This window comes from Miniopterus natalensis, chromosome 6 (assembly GCF_054644295.1).
Source record: "Miniopterus natalensis isolate mMinNat1 chromosome 6, mMinNat1.hap1, whole genome shotgun sequence".
Classification (NCBI taxonomy): domain Eukaryota; kingdom Metazoa; phylum Chordata; class Mammalia; order Chiroptera; family Miniopteridae; genus Miniopterus; species Miniopterus natalensis.
In genome coordinates, this window is record NC_142086.1 from 87236104 (window position 1) to 87253046 (window position 16943).

Below are 16943 nucleotides of genomic sequence, written 5' to 3' on the forward strand. Positions count from 1 at the left end.
CCAGCAGGAGAAAGAATCTGTGAGCTAGAAGACAGGAAAATTGAAATAGTCCAGTTGGAACAGAACAAAGAAAAAAGAAAGCCTTTGTGATCTATGGAGCACTAAAAAACGGAACAATTTGCAAATTATTGCAGGCCCAGCAGGAGGAGAGAGGAAGAAAGGGGCAGAAAGCTTACTTAACTAAATATTGACTGATTCCCTAATGAGGGAAGAGATTTGGACACGCAAGTTCATGAGGCTCAGAAGTCACCAAGCAAACTCAACTCAAAGAGATGCTCTCAAAGGCACATAACAACAAAACTGTCAAAAAATCAAAGACAAGGAGACAATCTTAGAAGCAAGAGACGTTTGCAACTTACAAGCTATCCCCATAAAGCCTTCCACAGATTTCTCAGTTAACAAACACCTCACAGGCCAGGAGTGAGTGGGATGAAGCATTCAAAGTGCCAAAAGAAAAAACTGCCATCCTGGCCAGCGTGGCGCAGCAGTTGAGCATTGACCCAGGATCCAGGAGACTGTGGTTCGATTCCCGGTCAGGGCACATGCCGGGGGTTACGGGCTTGAGCCCCAGCAGGGGGCGTGAGGGGGCAGCCGATCAATAACTTTCTCATCATTGATGTTTCTCTCTCTCTCTCCCTCTCTCTTCCTCTCTCTGAAATCAATAAAAACATATTTTTAAAAAATAAAGTAAAAAGGAAATTACCAGCCCTGGCCAAGTAGTCAGTTGGTTAGAGCATCGTCACAATACACCAAGGTTGTAGGTTTGATCTCCGGTCAGAGCATATAAAAGAAGCAACCAATGAATGCACAGATAAATGGAACAACAAATTGAGATGTCTCTCTCTCTCTCCCTCGCTCTCGTCTCTCTAAAATCAATAATTTTTTTAAAAAATAAAAACAAAGAAAATTACCTTACTAACTTAGCAAAACATATAGGGTCATCCTAAACAAATTTAAAACCTGTGTAATTGAAAGCTTTGTTAAAACACACACACACACAAACCTCTTAATTTAAAATGCAAAATTAAACTATTAATTTACATAGGATAGTGGCAGAATAAATTTCCTTCGGGGCTTAAAAAGAGTATACATACTAGACAAGAATGCAGAGCTAGGGTGTGTGTGCAGGTGGTGTGATATCTGGGTATTTTTATTTTCTTCTCTGACTCAAACACCTTTGAGTTCACAGTTTGGGTCCAAGTGATGCTCCAGTCACCTAGTTAGTTATCTTTTTAAAAGTTCAATTCATCCTCAGGAGACATACAGGAGGATTTCCAGTAGTTTATATAAAACTTTTGGTGATTAATAAAAGAATATAGACAAATATGTTTTTGATATTGTTAACCTAAAATAGGAAGCCAAAGTGAGAGGCAACAAGCATTTATTTGAGCCCTGGCTGGTGTGCACAGAAGGCCGTGCACAGAAGGGTCACAGGTTCAGTTCCCAGTCAAGGGCACATACCTGGGGTGCAGGGTTGACCCTGGCCCCGGTCGGGGCTCATGCAGTTGGAAATCAGTGGATGTGTCTCTCTCACATCAATGTTGTTATTTCTCTCTCTCTCTCCTCCCTTCCCTTTCCTTTCCACTCCCTCTAAAAAGCAGTGGGAAAATATCCTCAAGTGAGGTTTAAAAACAAAAACAAACAAAAAACCTCAAGCATTTATTTCAGATCAAAGGATAGCTATTCAAGCAGCACAAATTCAGGCAGAAACCTAAAGAATGTCCCCATAATGGGACAGAAGGCAAGGGGGTTTTATGAGAAAAGGCAGGGAAATCATTACATGAGTAGAAGGAAGGGATTTGTATTGGTATTAATAACCTAAGTTATTCTTTAACTACACAAGGCTGTTCACTAATTCTAAAGAATGCCTTTAACGTTCAGTCCTGGAGTCAGGAGGTGTGCTTTCCTGCTAGCTTTACAATTGTTTGGACAACAGTGCTGCTCTGGCCCAGCCCAAAGGTTATTTTGCCCAGTTCCAAGGTTCAAGGGGTAAGACGCGCAGACAGAAACTCTAGAACGGCTGCCTGACCCCGTAAATGGCTCCACTGGGGCCAACTTTTCACAAGGTTTTGTCTAGAAATGCTGGGTTGGTAGTTGACAGAGCTCCAGGCAGAGGAGGTAGGTGCCTGCAGAAAGACTTTGGACAGAGAATTAACAATTGGAGGACCGGCCCCTGCTGCCAGCAAAATCTAGCTAGTTTTTCAGACAATTGGAAAAGAAAGTATAATCCCCCTCCACAGATACTCATGAAATCACCAGCCCTTTCTCTGGCCTCTGTGTCTTTGATTTTTCTGCAGCACCTTTTTATTTACTTCTTGTATTTGGCCCTCCCTGTGTTTTCTAGTCCTTTGGCTAAATGCAGTGCAGACCAGCAATAGCCTCCCGCCTGACTTCAGCAGCTTCCTAGTAGCAGATGCTGTGCGATGGTCTTACACGTTGCCATAGTTACCTTCACAGGCATCATCACGTTGCTTCTTTGAAAACCATCCAGATGACACCCCCCTACTCACTGGGTCTCTTCTTCCCCAGGGCTCCCCTCCACCATAGAGGCCGCGTCCTCAAACCACTCTGACTGATGACCACCCCCACGTCTCACTGGAGGAGGTCTTTTCATTTTGTTTGTTCTTGAGACTTAAGACACCAGCCAGGTGTCTACCTTCAGCGGATCGTGCCCTGCTGCCGGTGGAGGGGATGGATCTGGGGACTCCAGATCCCGTAAGGAGGGTGCAGTGAACTACCCAATTCCAGGTCAGGTTCCCCGGGTGGCAGCTGTGGCTTATCACCTTCAATTTCCTTAATCACTTGTAAAGCAAGCGCACTTCTCAAAGACAAGCGCTGGGACAACAAAGTTAATTTGGGTTGAGCAAAGGATAATTCTTCCCTTAGCATGGTATTCTTCCTTCGCCCTGTAGGGGTGTTAGTAGGAAAGGGTCTCAAGGTCTGGGCAGTTGTAAATGTTATTCTTGCTAAATGTTAAAATGTAGCACGGTATTTTGCAGACCACAGGATGAGCTTGACAGGAACCCAAGGGGATAAATGTAGCCAAGTGCAAAGAGTGGAATCAATGTGTAACTAACCAAATAGTGCATATAAAGAATCCCAGGGCTTTGGATATGAATCCCATGTCTCCTTTCCTTTCTGCAAGTAAATAAAACTACCTTGGGACAACCACATCTTTTTTTAAATTTTATAATTTATCTTTATTGTTGAAAGTATTACAAATGTCCCCTTCCCCCCCCCCATTGATCCCCTCTACCCTGTACCTCTCCCCCCAGGCCTTCACCCCACTATTGTCTGTGTCCATGGGTTGTGCATATAAATCCTCATGTTAATCTCTCCTCACCCACTCCCCACCCCCACCTTCCCTCTGAGATTCCTCAGTCTGTCCCATGCTTCTATGTCTCTGGATCTATTTTGTCCATTGGTTTATTTTGTTCATTAGATTCCACATATGAGTAAGATCATGTGACACTTGTCTTTCTCTGACTGGTTTATTTCACTCAGTATAATACTCTCCAGGTCCCACCATCCTGTCTCAAAGGGGCAGGGATCCTTCGTTTTAACAGGAGATGCTTGATGTGATTTCAGTCTTCTTGAACTTGTAGGCTTGTTTTGTATCCTAACATGTGGTCCATCTTTGAGAATGACCCATGTGCACTTGAGAATGCCTATTCTGGCGCTTAGGAGTGGAATGTTCTGTAAATGTCGATTAAATCCACCTGATCTAGTGTGTCATTTAGAGTCACTGTTTCCAGTGACTATCCAGTAAAGTCAGTGGGGTGTTAAAGTCCCCGACTGTGACTGTATTGCTGTCAACCTCTCCTTTAAAGTCCCTCATCTGCTAGGACTCCCAGTCTTTTGGGTGGTCTCTGGTGCAAGCCAATGTCAGACACTGTTTGTGACTGACCTTGAGTACCCTGTTTGAGGTTTTCCACACTTCACAGCTTCTGGTTTCCTCTGCTGGGGCCGGGTGTGTTTAGACAGGACCAAGATGTGCACCAAGGTCTGCTTTTCCAAGCCCTGGGTCCAGAAGCAAATCAGGCAAAGACTCAAAGCACCCAGAGGCTGTTATTCAGCCTCTTAATGAGCCTCAGCCTGCAGAAACTCTGCCGTGGGGCCAGAGGTTTTCCAGCAGGGTGGGGCAACTGCTTCACCCTCTAAAGCAAAAGCTGCTTGGAAGGTAAATGTCTGCCTGAGAAAGATGTCCTCTGCCATATGGGGGATTGACAGCACCAGGGTCCAGATGGCTGCCCTATGAGCTCTATCCTCACCCCCCATTCTCCTCACACAGCTCCAGTCGCTCTGCCCTCCCTCTGCTGGAGCTCAAGATGAGTGGCTGCACACGATACTTTGTACTTTGGCTCTTTAAGAGGGTGCCTGCATTTCCAGCCATCTCTCCCTGGAGACCAATGTTATGTGGGCACCTTTCCAGTTCTGGTGCTCTGGGCTGGGGAGCCCAGCCTGGGGTTTAGGACCCAGAGTCCTCAGTGGGAAGCCCCACAGCTGAGATCTCCCTCGGGACCTTCAGCTCAGCCCTTTAGGCTCTGCACTTCCTACCATCTCTATGTGGTCTCCCCTTTTCCTGCTTGGCTATGAGGGTGCTCCCCAGCTCGTCTTCCATTGATTATTCAGGGTGATTTTGTTAAAATTCCAGTTTGGTCCCGGGAGAGTGTCAGTGTAGCTTCCACTCAACCTGCTGCCATCTGGGATCTCTTCCCTTTACCGTCATTTAAAATATAGCACGTATAGCCCGGCGCCCAGGCCGCTGGGCCTCCCAGCTCTGCAACAAGCGCCAGCCGGCCAGGCGCACCGCCGCCAGGTGTCCGGCGGAGAGCCGGTTGCAGCTGGGGAGCGTGAGCAAGACCACGCCTCCGCCCCGCCCCCGCCCCCTCTTGTGATTGGTGTCCTCTTGCCCAGGGGGCGGGTGCTCAGGTAGTGGTGCGCGCGCAGCGGCTGCTCCCCTCCCACTCCTCCCATCCCTGCCTGTGATTGGTGCCCTAGGTTCAAGGGGCGGGCTTTCAGGTGGGGGTGCGCGCGCAGCGCCTGCGTCAGTCAGGTGCGACCTCCTCGCGACCCGCCCTCGCCAGGGCGGCCTCGGAGTTCCAGAGATGGCGGCCTTCTTTCTGCTCCGGCAAGGACGAGCCGGGGCGCTGAAGGTACAGGGGCGCCGGGCGGGTGGCTGGGAGCTCGCGTAGGCTGGGGCTAGCGGCCACCTCCGGCCGTCCCGGGGAGACGCTGACTCCGCTCCCCCGCGGAGGAGAGGGCGCCCGGACCGGGCAGGGGGCGGGGGCGGGGGCGGGCGAAGGGACCCGGGCGCCGGCCGGGCTCCCGCCGGACCCGAGTCCCCCGGGGAGCCTCCGGGCTCTGCCAGAGCCGCTCAGGACTGCGCCTTTCCTTCTCCTTGAACCATGAGAGGAAATGAGGGAACGCGGGGTGTCTGGTTGGCCCAGTAACTCATTTCGCAGCTACTGAGAGGCCGGCTGACAGGACCTCGGCGTGAGGAGAAAGGAAGAAAGGAGGGCTTTCTTTCTCCGTATGTAAACGAAGGCCGCTTCTCTGTGTTTAAAATTCGAGAAGGCTTGTATTGTAGAAGCAGTAACTATTCGTTGCAGAACAGCTTAGAGTACAGGTGGGAAATCTGTTGTCAGATAGTCTGCTATTTACTCCTTGAAATATCTAGCTGCGAACGAGTTTTTCTGCCTTCGTGTGTACATGTGCACACGTGCGTAGACTTATAAACAAAAAATTGTTTTTCCTTCGTGTGTGTGTTACAGGCACCTCTGTTCTCCGTGGAGCATCTAGAACAGTGCCCGCCACCTAGAAGGCCCTAGCAAATCTATGCTGAGTAAATTAACCGTTTATAAAATGCTTGCCACTTAGATGTGTTGTAAGCAGTTTTGAAGCGATTATTATTCATTTTTTTAACTACTATTTTAAGTATTATTTAACTTACTTTCCAAGTATAGGACAACATTTTACAAAGAGAGTCATAGTGTTTTGTAGGTTAATAGATCATTAGAGCCTGCAAAGAAGTATGCACAGGAGAAAGTCTGGTTAGAGAAGTACCCAAATGTTAGCAGTGCGTGTTCTTGAACTCGGGTGTTTTCCTTTTTGCAGCTTTTTTGTATCTTCCAAAATTTTCGTAATACATGTGTATTATGAAAATTGTAATGATCATTAGAAATATGCCATGTTAATGCAAAGCATTTATATGTAGTAATAATACATAATCTTCATAAGTAGTAATAGCTGTTGTAAATGGTGTTATGCTAAAATATTCTTTGAGAAAATTTTTTTAATTACAGTTTACTTCCAGTATTATTTTGTATTGGTTTCAGGTATACAACATAGGGGTTAGACAATCATACTTACAAAATGTTGCACCTGATATTTTTAGTACCCACCTGGTACCATACACAGTTATTACAATATTACTGACTATATTCCCTATGCTGTACTTTGTATCCCCGTGACTATTTTTTAACTACCAATTTGTACTTCTCAGTCCCTTCACCTTTCACCCATCCCCCCAACCCCCCTTCCCTGTAGCAACTACCAGTCCACTCTCTGCATCTGAGTCTGTTTGTTCTTTAGATTCCTAAAATTATCTTTATTTGTTAATTCTTTTGTCAGACTATGCTCCTAGAAGGACAAGTGTTTCGAGGACTTGCTCCTACAGCTTCTCTCTCTGCAGAATCAGGAAAGAGTGACAAGGGACTGCCACCGAATTCCAAGAAGCAAAGTCCACCAAAAAGTAAGATTTTAATAGGGGGGAAATGGAAATAAAATCAGTCAACTTCCTACAAATAGAAAGGAGTTTTACTAGCTACATAATTTATGATTCTTCATTTCCGGCAGCATCCAGATTATAATCAGATATAAGATCTGTAACAGAATCTAGACCAAACACATCAGTAATGTAACAGTGTTTTTCAACATTTAGCCCTGAACTGGTTCTTTCTGTATTTTCTAAATACCAGACTCTGATGTGTAGCAATGGGATGCAGAGCATAAAGGCCCTGGGTATTTAGATAGCCCTGATACAGAGCCCATACTCCCATGAAGTAGCCATGAACCCCATTCTCCTTTTCTTTCCCTGATTGTTACTTTTTTCAGTGTTTTGAGACTCACCTGTGGTCTCCCAGGCTTTGCTCAGCCACAGTCCAGGACTGCAGGTGTCAACATTTTGTGACTGTGAAGAGTTAAGAACAGGCACCGTTTTCATTATATGACTCACTTTGATGGAGCATGATGTCTGCTTGGTTTCCAGCTCCTTCCAGTCATTTTGACTTTTAGAACCAGTTTTACTTTACTTTTCCCCTGAATGCCAATGTAGCATACCCTCATTGGAGGAAATGCAACAGTATGTTTTAAATATTTCTGGGAATTTTATGTTCTATTCCCCACTCATTATTAATTATAACCTAAGGTCATTGCATTTAGTCTTAACTGATGAAACCTTAGTAAACACTTAAAAAAATATGTAGTATCTGTAGTCTCTTGGCAGATCTTTTTCTTTTTTATTGAATTTATTGGAGTGATGTTGGTTAATAAAATTATATAGGTTTCAGGTGTACAATTCTATAATATACCATCTGTGGGTTGTACTGTGTGCTCACCACCCCAAGTCAAGTCTCCTTCCATCGCCATTTATCCCCCCTCTACCCTCTTCTATCCCCAACACTTTCCCCTGGTCGTCACCACACTGTTGCCTGTCTGTGAGGGTTTCAACTGTTTTGTGTGTGTGTGTAATCCTTCACCTTTTTCACCCAGCCCCACAGCATCCTTCTCCTCTGACAGCTGTCAGTCTGTTCTCTGTCTGTGAGTCTGTTTCTATTGTGTTTATTAGTTTTCTTGGGCAAATCTTTAATCTTCATGTGGGGTTTACAATGATAATTCAGTTTGTCTTATTTTCATAATAATACCATTTTCTCAGTTTAAAAAGTCTTTAGATTCTTTTGTTTTGTCTCTCCTTGGTCTGCACAAAAAAACATGAGTAGGTTATAAGATATTGGCACTCTGTTGAGAGTGCCAGCCTGCCAACTGCTTTTCACATGCCATTGATCTCAGCTGAGGAGACACCTTCCTGGTGGTGTCTTCAGCGCCTGTACACTGGAGGCCTGATTTCGACAGGAACATTATTTAATTCTGTCCTGTACCTGCTTCATTTTTAAGTCCACTGTTCTCTTTTTTTTATTCGCAAGTTTTAAAATAAGTATCTGAAACGTAAGGACTTCTATTTATTTTTGTGTGGGGGGGCATAACCATAATAGCATTATCACACCTAAAACATGTTTATAAGAATATCAGTTAAAATCTGTATTGTGCCTGGCATGTTTCTGACATTCTTTCGTTGTTTACTGATGAATGAGTACTTGAGTTTCATTACTAATATTACCCTTGGCCTTGGAGAAGTTTTATTCTGCCCCCCACTTGGTCAATAAGTTTATCTGAAAAATCTTCATAGAAAATTGTGGGTTGGTTTATTCTCTCTCAACAGCCCATTCCTGAGCCCTGCGGAAGCTTGCCGCCTTCTGAGCTACCTGATCTTTCTTCTGAGCAAGAGGCATTTTGGAATGTCTCTTCTTTTAATGTCTTACGCTTTTTCTCATAGACTGGATTCTCTCATATAGCAGCATGAGCTTTCTTGTACATCTCTGTCGTGTGTGGAGTTACATTCCTTATGTGCTGAGAGAACTGTTTCTTGTAAGCGTCTTCATCTTCCATTAGGTAGTGCAAGTGATCTGCAATGTTCTGACCCATGATGTGCCTCTGGTGTACTTCCACATTGAATTCCTTGCTTTCTGAATCATAACCAGGGAATTCTTTGGTACTTAAGGGATAGACAAGCCTCCATTCATAGCTCCCTTCAGGGCCCCCAAAACTTTATTTCCAGTAGTAGCTCTGGCATTCCCTGCATCCAGATAGCAGGTGAAGGCACCACGTTGGCCATCAATGCTTTCCACACTGCATTCACCGCCACTTGGCCTACATAGATCTTGTCCATGCCAAGCCTATTGAGCAGCCTACAGGCCAGTGCAGTGTACTGCAGTGTAAATTGTCAGGTCAACCTTCACACTATACTTTGGGAATTTATGAGCGTAAGCTGCACAGACTATCCTATCTCCTATATGGGCACAGGCAGTCGACACATGATCTCTCTGTTGGTTACACCACTACCATCTTGTAGTTGGGTGTGTGGTGCTTAGTTTTATCCTAGATTACCAAGCGTTTCTGGCATAGTAATCAGTTTTACCCTCTCATCATCCTCTGAATTTCACTTGGTATCTCTTGAAGTAGGCCTTTTTTTTGACAACTGTAACAATCCCCATTTTGCAGAAGGGAGACCCACGTTCTCGGCTGCAAAGTTTTATCTTTTATCTGCAATCTTGCTTCATAGGTTTATGAAATTGGATTAATGAATTTTAAAATATCATGGCAGAACCAAAGATGCCTTTTTTAGAAACATGCTTCTGTATGTGAGTGGAAATGGGGCGCTTCACCCTGTGACGTTTGAGTGCAGTTATGAGAAGGGAACCCTGAGCTGGGAGTTGGCCATGGGCTCATAGTTTCTACCTCTGGACACAGCAGGCCCTGCAGGCCCCTGAGCCTCGTTCCCTTTGTGCCTGAGTGGGGTCAGCGAGCATGCCGGCCTCACTGGGTCGATGTGAGATGGGTGAGTGGCGATAAGGAGATGTGATGTGTGCATGTGCAGTTTTCAGAACTACACTGTCTTTAACACACGTTACATTTGTATCACAGAATTTTAAAAATAATAATCCCTGTATGAAGATAAAGAAGTAATGCCGCTAATGTGGTGTGTGCAGGCAGTGTTTCCCAGAAGCATCGGTTATCAGTAGGCATGAGACAGAAGTGCTTCTCACTGCAGGTGGCACATTGCCGGGTTAAACCCCTGCCAGTGGTGGGTTTACATTTGTCTGTCATGGAAAGTCACTACCAAACTAAAACATTGTCCAATATATCAACATCCTGTGTCTAGACAAACATCAGAGATTCCATGAAAACACATATAAATTCATCCTTATACTCAAAGTGAGAGCCATTGTCCCTCTACATGGCAGTGCTGTCTTCCAGGGACATCATTCTGCACTACTGAATGCAGACTTGGTGTGGGTGCTGGCACTTTGTACAGCAGTTACTGCTGGCGGCCACAGATCGTGGCAAGCTTCCTTCTGAGTCACAAAGAGGACTCTGGCTGTGCTGCAGCGAGTCAGGAATGGACTCTCAATAAAAAGCAGAATGCTGTGGTTTAGTCTATTAGCCCTAACATGGAATTCTCCCAACACCTTAGGAATAAAAGAAACTTTAAAGCATTCTTATTTCACATAATGGTAGTTACCTTTTCAAACAAAATTGCTAAACTACATCATTGTTAATCCCATTTGAAATTTTCTTTCCATTTTTAGTATGTGATGGATCAACATATAATGTAGTTTTAATGTTAAGTTTATTTACAATTTTAAAAACTCTATGACAGATTTTGGAAGATTCAGGCATAATTTTTACACTAAAAGCAGCCTATCTAAGATAAGCCGTATTTTAAGTTACCTTTTTTTAATCTCCTTCCCCTTTTCCACCCAACCCTCCACCCTGTTCCCGTCTGGCAACCATCAGTTTGTTCTGTGTGAGTTTGTTTCTGTTTTGTTTTGCTTGTTAACTTTTTTTTTATATTTCACATATAAGTGAAATCATACAGTATTTGTCTTTCTCTGACTTATTTCACTCAGCATAATTAAACCTTTAGTTCCACCCATGTTGTTGCAAATGGCAAGATATTATTTTTTTATTGCTGAATAATATTCAATATATATACACCACATCTTTATTCATATCAATGGGCATCTAGATTGCTTCCATATCTTAACTGTTGTGAATAATGCTACAGTGAACATAGGGGTGCATATATCTTTTCAAATTAGTGTTTTCATTTTCTTTGTATAAATACTCAGAAGTGGAATTGCTCGGTCATAGAGCAGGTCTATTTTTAACTTTTTGAGGCACCTTTGTACAGCTTTCCACAGTGGCCGCACCAGTCTGCATTCCTACCAGCAGTGCATGAAGGTTCCCTTTTTTCCACACCTCGCCAACACTTGTTCTCTTTTTTTAATCCTTCCCCAAAGGTACCCTTTTTTATTGATTTTTAGAGAGAGAAGCATCGATGTGAAAGAGAAACATTGATCAGTTTCCTCTTGTATGAGCCCCAACAGGAGCTCAGACTTCCTACCTAGGCATGTGCCCTGACCGGGAATTGAACCTGCAGCCCTTCTGGCGCACTGGAGGACACCCCAACCAACTAAACCCCCCGGCCAGGGCATTTCTTTTCTTCTGATCATAGCAGTCTGACAGGTGTGAAGTGGTATCTCATTGTGGTTTGGTTTGCATTTCCCTGGTGATGAGTGATGTCAAACATCTCTTTATATGTCTGTTGGCATCTGTACGTCCTCTTTGGTGTAGTGTCTGTTCAGGTCCTCTGCCCATTTTTTATTTGGATTGTTCAGGGTTTTCTTTTTCTTTTTGATATTGAGTTGTATAAGTTAATTTTTTATTCTTGGAAAATTTTTGCTCAGCATAGAAGTGGATTAATGATACAAGTGAGCAGGCTATGGGGTTTGGCGACCAGCATATGTTGGGCATTGCCATTAGGAATTGCTGAGCTGAGCTGTATCAGGTCTGGTTTAGAGAGATGGAGAAAAGGGGAGTTCAAGTGTGCATGTACTTTGTCTCATTTTTATGTGTGACATGATCCTGGAGCTCTGTGTGAGTTCTGAGAGGTACCTGTATCAGCACCTGCCCTGGGAGGTCAGAATGCAGATTCTGGGTTGCACATAGCCGCAGAATTAGGTGTGGCATGAAGGAGGTAGTGGTGGGTGTGGAGGTGACAGTTTTAAACAGTCACCCATGCTCCAGTTGAGCCATGTCCTTCTACACTGCCCTTTAACCTATGGCCCATTTCTGATTTTTGGCTATTTCTCAGTTTTCTTTCATTTTGTTATGTATAGTTCCCTGACCTCAGAAAACAATTAAAAACCTTTTTGGGTAATGGTAAGATAGTAAAGCTAGGAATATATTTTTTTCACTTTAGAGAAGTAGGATTGAGATCTTTTTAGTATAAAATAGACTGCTAGACTTCAAAATAAAAGCTCTGCATTTAGAGTTTTTTCATTTGTAATATATTTTTTTTAAATTTTGCCTTAGATTTGAAAAGTAATTTTAATTTATAAAAAGGTGTCCTATATTTTTCTTCTAATCTGTATGGGTAGAAAGATTTACCACCTGATCAAGTTGAAATTAGTTCTAATCAATGTACTGTGTGATTTCATTTATTTCATAATTGACTTAAAATAAAACTTTTATGTTAGCACTTACTTGATTTTTTTTTACAGTTTTAAACCTCTTGCATCCAATGATATATATATGATATTAAATTATTTTAGACTTTCGTGGTCTTAAAATACTTTTGCTTTCCTTAGCTGAAAAAAATCCCCAAATGGCTTATGATTTTAAAGGACTTCTTTTCCTCTTAGGGCAACTTCATTTGAAATACATTATCCCCTCCCTCTGAACCCCCTAGTCTGACCACACCCCAAACCCAAACCAGGCTTTTTTCTCTACTTTTGCTTTGCTGTTTTTTGGTTTTTGGTGGTTTGTGTGTATGTATTTCAGAAAGTTCACATTCATACCATATGAATAATTTCTTTAATATTTGAAAGGCACTAGCTTTTTAGGGTTTTAAGAAATTATACATTTGTTAAACTTCAGTAGTCATCTAAAAACATTATAGTCTAAGTTTGGATGAAATAGTTTAAAAATAATTATCAAAGAAGCTCTCATATGAGGAATGGAGACAAGTATGTTATTTCTGTTGTTAAAACTCCCCATTTTTAAAATTTCCAGTTACAGAAAAAAAAAGCACCTACATTTCTTACTGTTCTGTCATGTGGCTTGGCTTTGACTTAAGAGCGTGGTGCCCTGGAATGTTTCTTAGAATGTTTACATTGAAGATATAAATGACAAGTTGGTCTATGATGAAATGTCTGTGACTTTGATGAATTTAGATTGTTTTACTAAATATTAAAAATAATATTCCTCTTTATGCCATTTCCTAGATGTAGTGGACCCAAAGGAGAGGGGCAAGCTACTAACCACCCCAAGAGCAGCCGAATTGTCTAAAAAGTTAACTTCACCCAGTTCTTACTCATCAGTTGTGAATCAAGGTGGGACAGTAGGTAGCCCTAACCCTGATGACAACGTACTATTCACAGATGAAGGGGTTCCAAAGCTTTTGTCAAGAAAGACTTTGGTAGAGTTTCCTCAGAAAGTTCCAGCTTCATTCAGAAAACAGGGCTCCAGTTCAGAAGCTCCTCAGAAGAGCCGGAAAGTGACGGACAGTTCATCTTCCTCTTCCTCCAGCTCCTCCGATTCAGAGTCTGACGAGGAGGGGGTTGGCTCAAAAGTTGATTCTCAAGTGATGAGCAAAGGCAGAGGAAGGGCTCCAATACCAGAAGCCTCCCATCCCTTTGAAAAGAGAGCCCCGCAGATTTCAAAATCAGCAACAGAGAAGACCTGGTCACCACAGCCCCATCTGGACCTCCCCTCTCCAGAGAAGCCCCATCAGGCAAAGAAGAAAGGGACGTCCATTAAGCCACTGAAGGACAGAAAAGACGAACCGAAACCCACAGTGCCCAAGCCACAAGTAGATGAAGAGTTTATGAAGCAAAATGTGAAGGAAAAAGAGCCCCAGAAACTATTTAGCTCAAGTAAAGTAGGTAAAGAAAGCCAAACAGCATCTGAAGGTAAAAAAAGTTCATCTGACCACGCAAAATCAGGATTAGCTACACAGCCGAGTGGTGGCCCAGGGCCCACGCGATCGACAGTAGGAACCACTGCAGGGAGACAGCTGCAAGCAGCTCCTCCTGAGACCAGGGGAAGACACCTAGAAAAACAAGCGCCAGAGCCTGGTGGGGAGGTGGCCCTTTTCCCGGTCAGAAAAGAAAATTTGGGGAAGCAGGTAATAGAAGGAATCTCAAAGGCTAACGAAGAGATTTTGGAAGATCAGGTACTGATGAAAAATTTGAAGCCAGTTCCTGTTCATAATAAAGATGCTTTTGATGAAAAGACAGCAGTACTAAAGCTTGAGGCAAAGGGCGAAGTCATGGAAGACTCGGCAACCCAAGTGGGAGACCAGGACGGCACACCGGGTACATATGCCTTGACTGTTGAGAACAGCTTGTCCTTCGGGGGTGGTTAGGCTGAAGAACTGTAGGATATTAAGGAGGATATACAGATTCTGTAGCAGAAATATGGCCTATAACTCTCAGATAAGCAGAGGAGTCTATCTGAATTATGAATAATACACACCTTATATACATGACCCCTAAAACATTTGACATTTATTTGACAGGGAAAAAGGAGGCCCTTGGCACTCTTAACTGTTCCTTAACCAGGATAATTTTGAAAGCTGGCAGTGTAACTCGGCACCCTTGCCTTTGGAGGGTGTGCCAGTGTCCGCTTCATGACCTTGCAGAGTTGCCGGGGGGAGTCCTGTTTAATGTGAAGGGTGATAGCTACACTTGGTCCAGGGGTCCTCAGGTGAGCTAACAGGTGATAACTTTCAGCATCCTTGTGCCTGAGGGAAAACCCGCATATTAGGGATTCAAGTAATAAGTGACTCAAGGCAGCCATGGCCTGGGTAAATCTTTTCACCGGATTTTTCCTTTTTTGTTTTACCTGAAAACAGTGGGCTGCTTTAGTTTTCTGTAATGAATTTTTATGAAGGGCTTTTTCCCTACCACAGATTTTTAAAGGGAAAGTGTTTATTTCTGTTATGTAACCATTTTGTTGTGCATTGAACTTCATAAAATACAGTGTGCTTTAGGTAGGTCATGGCAAAACAGTAAAGGTCTCAACTTTTAGGATCTGTCTCCTTAAGATGCCTTTAAAATGCATTACTAACAAACCCACCTCCGTCCTGTCTGCTCTTTATAATTTTTAAGGAGCATGCTTTTTTGCCTCATATACATTACCTGGTCATTGTTATCATTTGTGTTATGTTGACAGAATTTACGTGTTTTCTTCCCTCCTTTTTCTCCGTTTGTCATTAATATGCAAAGTGCCGGCACTTACCAGACTGCTCAGGACCTCAAGAACTGCATTGCCTGCTACTCCTATTTCCGTCATTCTGTTGCATGAGGAAAACCCAAACCTTCAGGAGGAAAACAGAATTTGGGGTTTTCAGGTTGCAAATATTTTTGAAAAAACTTTGCTTCTGATTTTTCGTGGACGTGTATTTTCTGATATTCTCCTTGCCCTTTGGAGGCACATGAAGCTGCGCGGGAGCGCAGAGGCTGTGTCTGCGCTGGACTGAATGTCGCTACGTCCACCTGGCTCCATGCCTCTGGGGGCATCGGTTTTTGATGAGTTTTCTGTACCCATGTTTACCTTCACTTTGAAGATGCCCCTACACCACATCGAAGATACTCTACTCGTGGAGATTGGAAAGATGTCAGTTCTTTAAATAAGACATTTTGTTTAATACAACTAAGAAAAATGAAAAAGCTTTTGGTATGTTTCAAATAGTGGGAAAATGTGTTTTAAGTTCTATTTTGTGCAGCCCAGAGAGCCCCAGTGACAGAAGTTTGGGATCAGTGAGAACCTAACCAGCCCTCAGCCAGCGTCCACGCCAGCTTTGTCTGGCCGTCGTTCCGTCTCGCCCCTCCCCTTGCTGGGGAGCAGTCCTTCCGCTTCAGCCACACACTTTTACCTTTGAGATTACCACGTGTCCAGGTGCATGGATTCTGTTTTCCATTTAAGGAAACAAAACTAAGTAATTTTTAGTCCTAATCTAAAGTATACCAGCAACTTCTTCAAAAAAAGTTAAAACAGAAACTACACATCCCATTTCCAGTACCTGTTACCTGTGTTGTTATTAAAACAATTGGAGTTTATCTTACTGTCTTGTATTCAGAGACTTAGAAGAGACTTAGCTTCTGCTTTTCAAAAATTTCTTCTGTAATCATTTATTTCTATTTATTTCTAATCTCATTTTCCCCCTGCATCTTTATTTGACTTGAAAGTCCCTCCATAATTGTTCTAGGCATTTTCGAAATTCTGAGAAGTCCAGGGTCTAGACATAAAGTAAGATGTTAAGACACATTATGATAACTTCCATCTCTTACGTTGTTAAGACTGTATGCTTTAGAACAGACTCTCAGCTAATCTCTTGATTTCGGTTTTGAAGATTCTGTTGCTTTTATGGGCTTTTCTTTCTGAATTAGACACTTTACAGCAGGCAGGTTATAAAGAAGCTCTTTCCTTGTCCAATGTATTCACTGTTTGTTTCCCCCGCAGAGCCCGCACAGGCCGCCGCTCCCCCTGAGCCGTTTGACAACACCACCTACAAGAATCTCCAGCATCATGACTACACCGTGTACACCTTCTTAGACATAAACCTGCACCTCTCGAAATTGAGGTTGCCCCAGCCCTCTTCCGGCAGAGAGTCACCGCGCCACTGAGAGCTCAGTTTAATGATTCCCCTTACATTGTCTGCTGCGTCACCTGCAAAATAAAGTTCGCTTAAGTTCCAAGGCCAGGCGTGTGTGATTGGTTTCCCTTGTATACCTTCACAGTGGGTGGTGAATCAGCAACCGACTGCTGAGCATTGACTCAGCATGTGTTGAGTTTTTATTTAAAGCTATGGATCACTGGACACATCCATAACGAGAGAATGTGGGTACTTTCTAGCAGTGTGGCTCTGGGGTGAGCCTTTAGTCAGTTTAGCAATAATCTGGGTTGGCAAATGGAATGGCAGCTTCTAATTTTATAGACCTAGTTCTTAATAAATTAGGAGTAGGAATTTGCTGATTTTAACTACCGTATTGCAAAGAAATAATAAAGCATTTTATCAGAAGGAACAGAATCCTTTT

General features: G+C 43.2%; 1 protein-coding gene and 1 pseudogene across 3 annotated transcripts; one reads left to right on the forward strand and one right to left on the reverse strand.

Moving 5' to 3' along the window:
* Positions 1-5085: 5085 nt before the first annotated feature.
* Positions 5086-16607, forward strand: NDUFV3 (NADH:ubiquinone oxidoreductase subunit V3). Of its 3 annotated transcripts, none has more exons than XR_001603600.2 (4): positions 5086-5156; positions 6634-6754; positions 13128-15582; positions 16369-16440. XR_001603600.2 is itself a non-coding variant. In XM_016218276.2 (4 exons), the coding sequence occupies exons 1-4, from the start codon at positions 5109-5111 to the stop codon at positions 16530-16532; spliced, it is 1425 nt and encodes a 474-aa protein (XP_016073762.2). In that variant the 5' UTR covers positions 5086-5108; the 3' UTR covers positions 16533-16607. The 3 variants fall into 3 exon arrangements, 2 of the variants coding, with proteins under 2 accessions (XP_016073762.2, XP_016073763.2); XM_016218276.2 differs by having other exon boundaries at positions 13128-14219; positions 16369-16607; XM_016218277.2 differs by lacking the exon at positions 13128-15582 and having other exon boundaries at positions 16369-16607.
* On the reverse strand, positions 8484-9332 carry LOC107541246 (large ribosomal subunit protein uL18 pseudogene; annotated as a pseudogene).
* Positions 16608-16943: the final 336 nt, after the last annotated feature.